This window comes from Coloeus monedula, assembly GCF_965178545.1.
Source record: "Coloeus monedula genome assembly, chromosome: 8".
NCBI classification, from domain to species: Eukaryota; Metazoa; Chordata; class Aves; order Passeriformes; family Corvidae; genus Coloeus; species Coloeus monedula.
In genome coordinates this window covers 3,983,086-3,995,353 of record NC_138788.1, presented here as the reverse complement: position 1 = coordinate 3,995,353, position 12,268 = coordinate 3,983,086, and the positions used below count along the sequence as shown (strand labels likewise).

The window sequence follows — 12,268 nt, the reverse complement described above, 5'->3', positions numbered from 1 at the left end:
CCCGGAGCTTGCGAGCCCCCTGCAGATGCCTGAAAGCAAATCTGAATATTTAAATTGTTATCAGCTGCCCAGCAGAAGGGCCTGGCTAAGCCCAGCTCACAGCAAGGACCCCCCACTCCAGAGGAAGCCACAGGGAGCTGCTTACATTTCCCTCACCCCTCCCTACCTGCTCTTGCCACCCAGAGCAAACAATGGATTTGAAACGTGATTGGGAAGAGGAAAAACAAGCGCTGCATCTCCGGGCTCTCAAAGGTCCTGGTGTGCAGTGATCACAGCCAAGCATCATTTCCTTGCAGTGCCAAGGATGAGGATGAGGATGTTATCAGCGACCTGCTTTACGTGCTCATTCCCCTCTCCATCCCCTGACCTCCCAGCTCCTGCACAGCTCGAGTTTTTCCCCCGCCACTGCAAAAAAACTGAGTCCTTTGCCTTCCTTTAGAGCCACAAATTAAGGAGCAGCCTGCCAAAGCTCAGCAACCTTACAATAATAAACCTGTCTCCTTCCAAAACAAACCGATCCATAAAAAACAGGTATCGGAGGGAAGTTTGCTATTGCCCAATGCTAGGATGCAGCCACACATTTTCCAGCTCCTCTCATCCCACGCCAGCACTCGGAGCTTGCCCTCGCTGTGGCTCGAGGCTGCTGCCTGCTGCCTCCTTCCCGGCAATCAAATCTCTCAGCCAGTGCCGCAACCAACAGAAATTTCATGTCAATTCAGCTAAAAGACAATTGGAGCTGCAGTTGGGCATAATTACAGCTTTGTTCTCCACGTGTGTATTCCTCGGAGCGTGTAATCAGAGCTGCGCTGAGGCCCCGCTGCCACATCAACTGCACACCCATACCCTGCTTCCAAAAAAGCCACCACTGGTTGATCACGTGGCATTTTTGGACAATTTGTGACAGGCCCGTTTGCCAGCCCCATGTGCCTGATACCCCTCTGAAATTCCAGGGGGAGAACCCTAGGCACAGGTGGGACTGGCAGGTAAGGGCAAAAGCTCAGGTGTGAGTTGCCAGCAGGTGGGTACAGGTATCACTCCAGAGGTCTGAAGCTTCGGGTTGGACGCACTCATGCACCTGCTGTGAATCATGCCCAAAAATCTGCTCTCCCAGCTTGCAATCCACACTCGCATGGCAGAGCTCACCAAGAATCAGGAAACTCCTTCTCCCATCAGGAGGCTGAGGCAGCCACATCAGCTGTTTCAGCTGAAACTGAGGATGGATCATCATTTTTATTGCTGCTTTTTCACCCACTTTCACCTGCTGGCTTCATCCATCATGACTTCTGCTCCCACCCAGCCCCCTCTTCATGGGAGCACACCCGGAAATGTTTCAGGAATTATTCCACCTTCCAGCAGTCACAGCAAATACTTAGCATCACTTACCAAGGGCTACAGAAGAAAACAAATTTAAAAAATATAATCCAAATCCCTAGACAAGCAGACAACCCTTCCTCAACCACACTATTCCCTGAGGTGCGTGGGTAGGTTGATTTCCTGCAGTCATTTTCAGCACAAAGTGAACTAGATTTGGAAAAAGTAGCCTGGGAATCCTCAGTTTTGTTCTTTTCACGCTGCCTCAGTACAGGTCTGCCTTTGGGTCCCTCGGTGCAATTTGCTTTCCCTGCCTTCCTGAAGCACAAAATCCAGTGCAACTCCAGCTTTCCTCCCAGTCACTTTCTAAGCATGGGCTATTACCTACAACAAGCTATGGAGGTTTTAATATTCCTCATTCTGGGAAGTCTACAAAGAAAGGGAAGAGGTGAGAGTTCAGGAGTGGAGGTGAAGGAAGGGGGAAGAAGAACTTGGTGGTTTTTTGAGAGCAATTAGTGCCTTTTTGTTGGGCTTGGATAACTTACACCTGGTTCTAGTGAGTCACACACAAATAACGCTTAATCCCTGCTTTGAGAAGACAAGACATGAAGGGGGTTATTCCCTATGCCCATTTCAATGCATTTAACTTAGAACAGCCCTCTGGGTGTTGCCTGCCTCTCTCCCACTGCCCAGCCAGCTTGGACTCCCAGCACCTCTCTCCCACCCAGTGCCAGTAACCCTTTTGAGGGCTCACTGGGCACTGGCGCTTGTCCCCTGCATCCCTAAGGAACTCACTGGGCTGGCGGGCAATGCAGGATGCCTGGAGCAAAATGCTCCCCGACCCTTCTGATCCTCCTCCCCATGCCAGCAGCCCTATTCTCCCATCTTTTTGTCCATCCTAAGTGTCAGTCCTTGCCCGTTCCCTCCCTCCTGGAGGAGTTTTCTCCTTCCCCGCTCTCCCCAGGTTATCTGCTGAATTCCACACACGCCTGCACAGACAGGATCAATCCGAAGCTGCCTCGCCTTCAGCTTATCTCTGCTCCAAATGATTGATTTTCCCTCTTTAAGGGTAATTTGCTGGTGAATTCCATGTATTGCAAAAACCCCTGTGAAATCTAATTCAGCCCGACTGGCAGCTGGCACTTTTGGGAGAGAATACTTGTGCGCCGTCAATTCCCCTTTACAGTTTCTTGCCATGTAGATCATATTTATAGTGCTTGTGCCTGTCATATGCATATATATGCCCTGGATGATTCATATATTGCCACCTGCACATGCATGGGTACACAGGATATCCTGATGGGGGTCACTGGTGGAGCTCTGTGCAACAAAGAGAGCGTATTCCCATGGCCCAGATTTTCCTTGTTTTAAATTCCCCATTTACCTTCCTCGATATGCTTATTTTAGAGAATTGTTTCAAAATGGTTTTGAAATGTCAGGCCATCATAGTGGTGCTTCAGACAGCCTCTGCCCTTTTCTTCCTCTTCACTCAACTGTGTCAAGGAAAATGAAGTGGAAGTCATGGTGAGAGAGCTGGTTTCCCTGGCATGGCCTGGGAGAGCAGGCTGCTGCTTCCCTTAACATGCATCCATGGATCTTGGAGCCACAGGAAATGGGGGACGACCGGAAGGATACCCTGCCCCTTTTCCTGGATGGCCAAACCCTTGCCTTATCCCTGTGACCAAGCCACCAGGTATAGAACACCAGCATATCCAAAAAGGACATCCATGTCCCCCAAATCAGCCAGACCAGGAGCAGATGAGCCCTCTGAATTATCACCAACCTGTTCCACAGCTCAGGGCTCCAGTTCTCAACCTGGAAACAAACCTTGCTGTAAAAGCAGGTAAGTCAATGCTTTGATCTTCTGCCTCATACACAGGATTTATTCCTCCCTGCTGAACTACCACAATGTGAATGAGAGGAGAACCCAACCACAGCCCGGGGGTGTCCAGTTGAGTGTAGGCTCAGTCTAAACACTGGGAAACTTCAATGGATTTTCATACACAGCTCTTGAATGGCTTGGGAAAGCTGTTCAAGGGTCTGCTCTCTATCTGGCAGGGAGAGGAACTCAGCTGCACAGCAATTAGTGCTTTTTTCTCTTCCACTAAGTCCTAGAGAATGCAGAAAGGAAAACCAGCACACCTGGTTGAACACCTCTTGGCTGCACCCCAAATCCACATGTGGGGCCACCTCAGCTCAACCCAGTTGCATCCCTCTTGAGAAGCTCCCCATTCCACCTTGCACTCCCAGCCAGCTCCTCCTGGAGCAAGACCATGGCCACATCTGGGGGATGGAAGCTGGGAGTTTGCAGGGGCTAGACTCCAAGGAAGGGCTTCTCCTTGGAGACACTCACTTGGGTACCTTGTCTGAGAGATTAATGCCAGCCAAGCTGCAGAAAGGCACTTACAACACAGAGGGAAATCCAAGCACAGGCTTTCAATGTGGTCTTGTGTGCCTCGGAAATGCATTTTTAAGTGCTTTGCTGAATTGTTTAATCTGACTCCTTCCAAAAGCCATCATTTCAGTTTGTGCAAAACACACCAGAAGAAAGAAAGACCAAAAACCCCACAGTTAAAAAAGGCTGTGTGGGCCTTGTTATGAAAAACCCTGTTTAACAGCCTTGGCAGCCCACACGGTGTGTTTTAAAGGCCCAGCTCTACAAAGGCACAATGACAGGAAGGCTCCCCAAAACCACCCAGCGCCACAGGACTCCTGCACGGAGCAAGGTCCAGGCGTGGGCTGCTCCATCCAAGCAGGACCTCAACAAGCTGGAGCGCTGAAGGAGCAGTGCCTGAATTTTCTGGAGGGGCCAGAACAAGGCTGGGGGGCTTGGCTCAGAAAAGAAACCAATCTGCCAAGGGACTCTCCCAGGACTTCATGACATAAGTTGGGAGGCAGGAGACAAACTCGAGCAAAGTGATCTTCCCAAAGACTCCAGTTTTGATCTCCCATGTCTCAACCCATCTGCTCTCATTTATTTCTCTCTCTGCTTTCCCTGGAGATGTGCATAATTCTCTTCTTGTTTCCCTCTGCCCCTTACACAAATGAGTTGTGTCATCTCCAGCATGAAGCTAGTGCTGCCAGAATAGCTTCTGTCAGCCACGTCCTCAGTCACATCCCTGCCTGAAGACCTAGGTCCTTGCCAAGACATCCTCCCACCCCTGCATCCACGGAAAGATGAGAGAGCCCGGTGCCACCTCAGCTGCCTCAAATCCAGATGGTTTGTAAAACCCTCACAGCTCTCACAGGGTACTTGAGCATCCAAAATATCACTGTCAGGCAACTATCTAACCTTTCTTTAGTTTTTTCACTGAAAGTTGATGGGTCTTCAGAGTTCTAGAAATACTTCTCTGGGAAGCAGTGCTGGCTGTAGGTGCAGTCCTACTTCTATCTCACACACATCTTTTTCACAACCCGGGCATCTTCTCCCCATTTTTCCCCCCAAAGTGCTACCTTGATGGTTAACCCAGTTGCAAGCATCCATGAGAGGAAATAAGGAAGATCCATTGCAGGATAATGCAGAAAAAAAGTAACCAATTGCTTGTAACTTTTCTCTCTCCAGATATTCCAAGAATCAGCTCTCCTCTCCTTCTTATCAGTGAAAATAATGCCATGGTGAAAGCAATCTGTGCTAATATGATGTTCTCTGAAGACTTGTACAGTAAAACTCCTTCAGACTCCCTCAGCACAAGAGATCCTCTCTCAGCAGTTTTAAAAATCTCAGCCAATTCTTTTGGGGAAATCTCAGGAAGTTAAAGAAATACATCAAAAGAACAGCATCTATTTTTTGCTGGTGCGATGTGGAAGGCAAGGCTATTTTTTATTCTCCCATTTTAAAATTAGCAAGGCTGAAAAGTGAATTCTTGAATGGGAGTCACTCCAATAAAATGAGCTTTTAACCAGAAATAATGACAGATCCTTCATCCTGGTGGCACAAACAGAAGTGTTACAATGCCCTTCAAGAATGGATCTGCTGACATCTCTCATAAAGCATGACAGCATCTCTATTCAGAAACTATCCTAAGCATCTGTCATATCCATATCTTCTTTATTAGCAATTGACATTTTCAAGAAAAAACAGTCTCTTTATCTGCTTAATAGCTCATCTGCACCTCTTCAGGCTGAACTCATAACTCCTGTATGGTGACATCATGTCACCAGTAGATTATTAGTTCTGTGTCATAATCACTTCAGATGAAAAAAAATGGGATTTCTGGGTGGCTTGATGAGACGGGGTGAACTCCACCCCGGGCTAGGAAACAGCAAGTATATCTTCTGAGTCACAAAAGGCATCTGAAAAGATGCACATTTTAACTGACTCACTGGGATTTGGGGGGCCAGGGGAGGATGTTTTGTTTCCCATTACCTGAAGCATCAGGAAAACACCCTGATGATGTTTTGCCATGATGCTGGATGGAGCTCTGAACCACCTGGTCTAATGGAAGGTGTCCCTGCCTGTGGCAGGGGGGTTGGAACGAGATGATCTTTCAGGTCCTTTCCAACCCAAAACATTCTACGATGCCATTTATTCTGACAAATCCTCTCCTCTCATCTCCTGCTCAGCCTGAAGAAGAATGGGAACAGCAGGAGCCTGCAGGCAGAGCCTTTCCAAGGGATTTTGGACAGCTCACCATGAGGTGTCAGCACTAGTTTGGAGCAGACACCCGGCAGCATGGCAGGGCTGGGGGGGGACCAGCACACAGGAGCAGCCAGACGTGAACTGCACAAGTCAAATAATCAGAGTAATTGAAGGCTGGGAGCCCAAGGCTGGAAAACAAGCTGCAATCCCTAACACGGCACAGATCGGCGCGTGACAAATAGGAGCTCCACTGACACGTGGGAGGAACAAGCCTCCAACGCTCCTGGCTTGTTTGCAGTGATGAACTGGTATCCCAGTCCTCCCCATGCTGATGAGCATCCCTTACCTCCTCTGTGACAGCAGCAGCACCTCTCCCTCAGCAGCCGGGGCAGAGAGCTTGCGGCTCCTGTCTTCCCTGTCCCTGGCAGGTCCCCTGGGGGCCCAGAAGAAAAACTCCTTTGCTAAACCAGACTGGCAATGCACTGCCTGACAAGAGCCCTCAGAAGCAGGCGGGGCTCAGCCTCCCAGACAATCCTACTTTCTGGCTCTCAGGGGCTGTATAGTCCTGGCTGCATTAGAGCTTGTGCCATGCCTGCACCCTGGGGAGGGAAACTGGACTTGGGGTACACAAGCAAACAGAGCAATGGCAGCGTTAAGAACTGAAAAAGTGGATGTTGGGACAGAACCATGCACTTCATCACAGGTTCCTCGACGACTTCTCCCCTGCACAGCCCAAAACCAAACCAGTGCTACCCCGCAAAGGAGGGACAGGATACCTCACCTCATCCTTGTCCTGCACCTGGATGAAGAGGGGAAGGGCAAAGCCCACCTGGGCCAGCTCTGGGATGGCCACGCTGTACTCAGAGCTGTTGAACTCGGGAGCATTGTCGTTGACATCAATGACCAGGATGTTGAAGGTGGTGGTGACGCTGGCGTTGGAGGGAGTGCGGTCATCGTTCAGCTCCGTCCCCTGCAAGGAGAGAAAGCAGGGGAGCCTTTATTTTTCAGAAAGAATAAATGTAAAAGAAAGTGTGTATGGTGCATGGTGTGGTGAGAGACACTTGCAGCTTTCTCTTCTTCCACTTTGCCATGGAAGACTGCCCAGCTGGCTCTGCCATTGTCCCATTAACACACAGAGATGTTGGCCCAGCTCTCCCATCACCCATGCTTTGGTCCCACAATACTCTCACAAAACTTCCCAGGGGTTTAACATTTCCCTTGGGATGGCTGTGGCCAAGTTCTCACTTGCCTCTATCACGCCACAGGTTGGCAGGATCCGGAGTCACAGAAGAACAAGTAGGAGTTTTCTCTGCCACAAGCATTTTAAACAAAAATAAATATCCCTTGTGAGATGCAGGGGACAGTCCGCAAAATAAAGGAAGGCTCAATGATCTCTCCTCAGCCATCCCTGGGGATGGGAGCTGACAGTGAACCACACAGGATGCTAAAAAACATAGGGATGGAAAACTAGGGCACCAGAGGAAAAGAAGATTTAGACCTTAAAATAGGTTTGGCAACACGTGTCTAAATACAGAGCTGAGTCATGAGTCCACATCACACCTCTGTCTCAAGAAGGACTTTAGTTCTGCCTTCCCAAAAGGAAAGAGCGCAGATTTTAATGCCAGAGAAGCAAGACTCATGGAACAGCCTTTTCAAGCTGAGTCCCTCCTCTTGTCCTTTGGATAATCTTGCTTTGCTGTGGGCATGGAAAAGCAACGCTATCACGACCCACACGGCTCATTGCTATTCACTGCTTCTGCACACAACAGCAGAACAGGCTGATCCCAGCGAGGAGCAATCCAGCTGTATTTTCACTGTGTGCTCCAGGATGAGAGCAGCAGAGAACATTCTGGGTCCTGGGGATGCGGGACACAGAGAGCTGGCATTTGCGGGAGGATGCGAAATTTGTGGGGATAGGACATAGAAATCTATCAGATCAACAGAATATGGTTGGAACTTCATTATCATGCAGGGAGGAAAATGGGCAAGTTTTCAGGCTCACAAACCTTTCCAAGATTAAACAGATATTTTTGTCCCTATTAAAATCAGACAATCCTCCCTGTCTTGATTTTTGAAACTACAAAAGCCTGAATAAAAAGATACTACGGATGGGTGAGGATCTCTTCCTCACACACAAAGCCCCATGGTATGAACTGTGTCTGGGACCTAGAGGGGTGATTTCTTGTCTCTTTGCCCCCCTCCAAAAAAGCATCACTCTTGCCAAAACAAGAAGGCGGTGTGCTGGCTGCCTCCCTCACAATCAATGACCCTTCCTACACCGCTGATTTTTCCCTACCCTGGCCCAGCAGAATCTATACTTCTAAATGTGTTTCCAACCAGCTGCCCAGCTTAGTATTGATTTTAATTACAGGGCTGTGAGCAGAGCCAGGGAGCCACTCTCAGGTGGGGCTGGAAAGCCACGCTCCAGTGCCTTTTCTTGAGAAGGCAACTTGCAGCATCACTCCCTCCCCGCGCTGGGCAGGCACAGATGATGCCCTGTTACACCACTGCCTGCTGACGAGACAAAATGTCATGTTTATCCAGGGTTTTGGTGGGGAGAAAGAGGGGAAACAGGCAAAAGCAGGCACAATTCAGGTGCCTGAATATGTGTCTGGTGCTATATGCAACCTCGGGGTATCTGCATGCTGCCAGAAGACACGGCCACAGGCAGGACACCAAAAATGCCCTTATACATCCATATTGAGTGAATGATATTTTGGGCCACCAGGCAAGACGGCTGTGCTTAACATCTCACCTGCCTTGGCCAGCACATCATGGCTCTGCATGCCCAAGAGAACAACATATCCCAGGTTTGCAGCACTACCTGGAAGGGGCTGTCCCCAGGCAGGATGCCCTCTGCATCCTGCTCTGTCAATGTGCTTCCTGGCTGGAGGAGGGCTCACCTTCACTGTGAGGATGAATCCAGTACTGTAGAAGGGATTTTCCCGGTCCAGGGGCCCATTCAGGGTTAAGGCTCCGCTGATGTAGTCCAGTGCAAAGATGCTGTTGGTGTTACCTGAGAAAAATAACAGGAATGTGAGCACAAGCAGCTGGCACAGCTGATCCCAAAAAGTGCTGGGGTTAACAGAGGGAGAGAAGCAGGAGGACATGAGCTCCAAGCTGGGCACAGGCTGCACTGGGCTCTGGGAACCTGGCATACCATTCCAATGTGCTTTAAAATGTCATGGCTCTAACACTCCTCTCCTCCTCTCATCTGCCCCGGCTTAGGGCTCAAAATGGGGCTCTTCCTCCACAGTCAAAAGTTGCCAATGCTGGAAGCAGCTGAAGAATTTCAAAGGGGTTTAGTTATTAAAACGTGCAACAGCAAAGCTGAAAGCAGGACCAAATCCAGCTGCTTCCCTCTGAGTGACCACCTGCATTCGCAGGGTACCATGTTCCCAGGGTGGGCATGGCCTGTCTCCTAAAATACAGGAGTTAAGGGACACCAGTCCAGGATAATCACAGGGAAGCACAGATGAACCAAGCTCACAAGGAATTCTCCACATTACAGGTGGTGGTTTAGCTGTGGGACCTCTTGCCAGAGGGTGCTGAGGGGGATACAAGTCCACATGTATTCAAGGAGAGGCTGAAGAGCTTAAAGAAAGAAAAAAATTCTATCAAGTAATAGAGAAGCCTCACAAAGCTCAGGAATTTCTTAGCTGGATGTATTTGAAGCCAGGGAAAGTATCAGCAAAGTAGTGCAGGCTCTTGCCCTGCTTTTATGCTCTTGCCAGATACGTTGACCTTGTGCAGCTGCCTGGTTTTCCTCTACTGGAACCAAATTTGGCCCCTGTCCCTACATACAAGCAACCAGCCAGGATGCCACAGAGGGCTGGGCTGCCTCCATGGACCATCCCATCCCCAGCTTGAATTCTCCTCTGGAATTAGACACCCAGAGAGGATTAAGACAACACTCGAGTCTCATGGCCAGCAGATACTAAAAGGACAATGTCCTCCTCTGGGAATGCACTTGTGACAACTCCAGGTGCTCTCCCTGTGAGCCAGACAAAAGCAAGCAATTGGTGTGTGGAGCCTGGGACACCTGACACCAGCCTGACACCAGCCTGACACAAAACCAGAGCAGTCTGCTGAATTAGTGACGACCTAGGAGGTTATATCCTGGCATATGGTCACCCACACAGCTCCCCTCAGCATCTTAAGGCATGCAGAAACCCCTGATCCAGACCCAGACGGGAGCCAGGAAACCCTTCAGGTACATTCCAGTCATCCCAGTCAAAAGGAAGTAAAAAATAAATCCTGTCTTCTCAATACATCTCAGCATGAACGAAACACACACAGCATTTGTCATTTCCCTGGAAGGGAGCTGCAAGACAGATCTTCTGCCGCAGAAAGTTCACTCAGCATCCACCTCATTCCCTTCCAACCTCTGTTTGATCACAGCTGCACCTTTCTCAGGATGGCCAAAGTCTCCAGGTCTGGCCATTCCCTCCCACCCCAGGAGCCACCTGGCCTCTCCTCTCTCTCCCAGAGCCCTAACTGCCTTAATACCTTTCTCCCCATTACTGAGCCATTCTATCTTCCTCCTGGACCAAATTCCTCCCATTCCTGTCCTTGGTCCTCTCTTCTCTCCATCCGAAATGCCCCACTGACCTCTCACCAGCTTAATGAGCTGATGCCAGGCTACTTAAAATATTAGGAGCAGCCTTGCTGGTTTTTTTCCTAATCTTTTGCCACTGTACATGAAGATCTCCAGCTTCCTCCCTTGGATAATTCCCCTCTTTCCATCCTGACTTCCTACTCCTGCACTGTAATTTATGGCTGACTCCTTAGGAAGCTTCTTCCGATCCCAGCTCTGAAGGGCACTCCACAAGATGGATTGGACTATGCTGTGAGGCATTTAAATGCTCCAGGATACCAGGGTGCCACGGTCAAGTTTACACCTCGGGGTCACCTCCCCCTAATATAAAGTGTAAAAAAATGCAGGAACAATGGAATTTAGTGGAATTAGGTCAATAGGACAGGAATTTGACCGAACACAGCGCTGTGTTCCGTGTCCTAAAAATGGTTAATGCATTTCATATTTGACCACAGTCACTTTTTGAAGGATGACTGTTGGGGAAGACGAAACAGGAAGGCCTTATAAATATGATTGCCTGACAAAAGATTTTGGGAATATGAAAACTATAAGCAACATCGAAATGAAAGCCACCTTTGAGATACCAAGTCTTAGTTACTGAACAACTGGAAAACAATGGTATGGCCGACTGAATGTAATCCCCTCTTGATTGAACAATACCCTCTGCTTGCAGGCAGGTCCAAGGGTCAGAGCAGACCCTACTAGCTCAGCAGAAGGGGTCCAAAGAGTAGTTTTTAGGAGTTAAGATGTAACACTCTATGGTAATATAAGAACTCTTATAGGCTGTATGTAAATGCTATAGGATTTGTATCTTGTATTAGATTGGTTAGTGACAATTAGAATATTCAGTACAGAAGATGATTTATTGTATTGTAACCAGGACTTCAGACACCTTTTTACTACATTCATGCTCTCTCTCTTACTAGACTCTCTTACTATACACTCTTACTGTAGACTCTTACTATTCTCTCTTTGCTTACCCGCTTACTCTCTTGCTCTCTTGGGCCTGCTCAGAGCTGCCAGCTGCAGCTCTAAGCAGTGCCCCTGTACCCACGCCCTTCGCAATAAACCGCATGTTCCAAGACCCCCGGACTACAGAGATCTCTCGTCTCCATCCGTCCCCGACCGTCCGAACCCGCACCCAGCGTCCCGAACCCCCTTGCTCCTACAGTCTGGCGCCCATCGTGATTGCCGAACCCCCCAAGAACCGTCAGTCTGGCGCACAACGTGATTGAAGGCTCGGTTCAGCTTTCTCCATCTGTGGGAGACTTCTCCATGGACGGTAACTAAAAGACCAGTTATAGCCACCTAGAACGTGTCGTGAGCACGGCATACCGTTGCTGAGCATCGTAAAAGCCGGAGCTCTATAATTCTGCCGAGGCAGCCCTCGAGCACGGGGATTACCTGGAGCTCTTGGAGGGAATTGCCTGGCAGTCCTCGAGCACAGGCGGCCACTGCTGCGCAGCGGCTCCCTGGAGCTCTTTGAGGAAGTTTGCCGTGGCACCCCTCGAGCACGGACACGCTGCTAAGCAGTGCCGACCGGAGCTCTAAGGAGGGACCCTGCCGCGCGCCCCGAGCACAGGCGAGTAGTGCTCAGCACCGCCCGCACTGGAGCTCTTAGTGTGACCCACCCGTGAGGTCCTGAGCACGGAAAGCCGTTGCCACGCGACGCCTCAAACCGGAGCTCTGAGAGAGGACCCAAAAGCAGCGTCCTGAGCGCCGAGTGGAGTGCCTGGCCAGCCCCCCACGACGGACCCCTGAGCAAGGACACTGCTCCTACG

The 12,268-nt window shown here is 49.7% G+C and overlaps 1 protein-coding gene across 2 annotated transcripts in view; it reads right to left on the bottom strand.

Moving 5' to 3' along the window:
• Positions 1 to 12,268, bottom strand: part of CDH23 (cadherin related 23) — a gene marked incomplete at both ends in the record, with an annotated part of 173,135 nt that overhangs the window by 77,569 nt on the left and 83,298 nt on the right. For both annotated transcript variants that reach the window (XM_082286522.1, XM_082286523.1), the window contains 2 exons: positions 6,672 to 6,860; positions 8,794 to 8,906. In XM_082286522.1, coding sequence (XP_082142648.1) covers positions 6,672 to 6,860; positions 8,794 to 8,906 — 302 coding nt within the window. The remainder of the gene's footprint in view (positions 1 to 6,671; positions 6,861 to 8,793; positions 8,907 to 12,268) is intronic.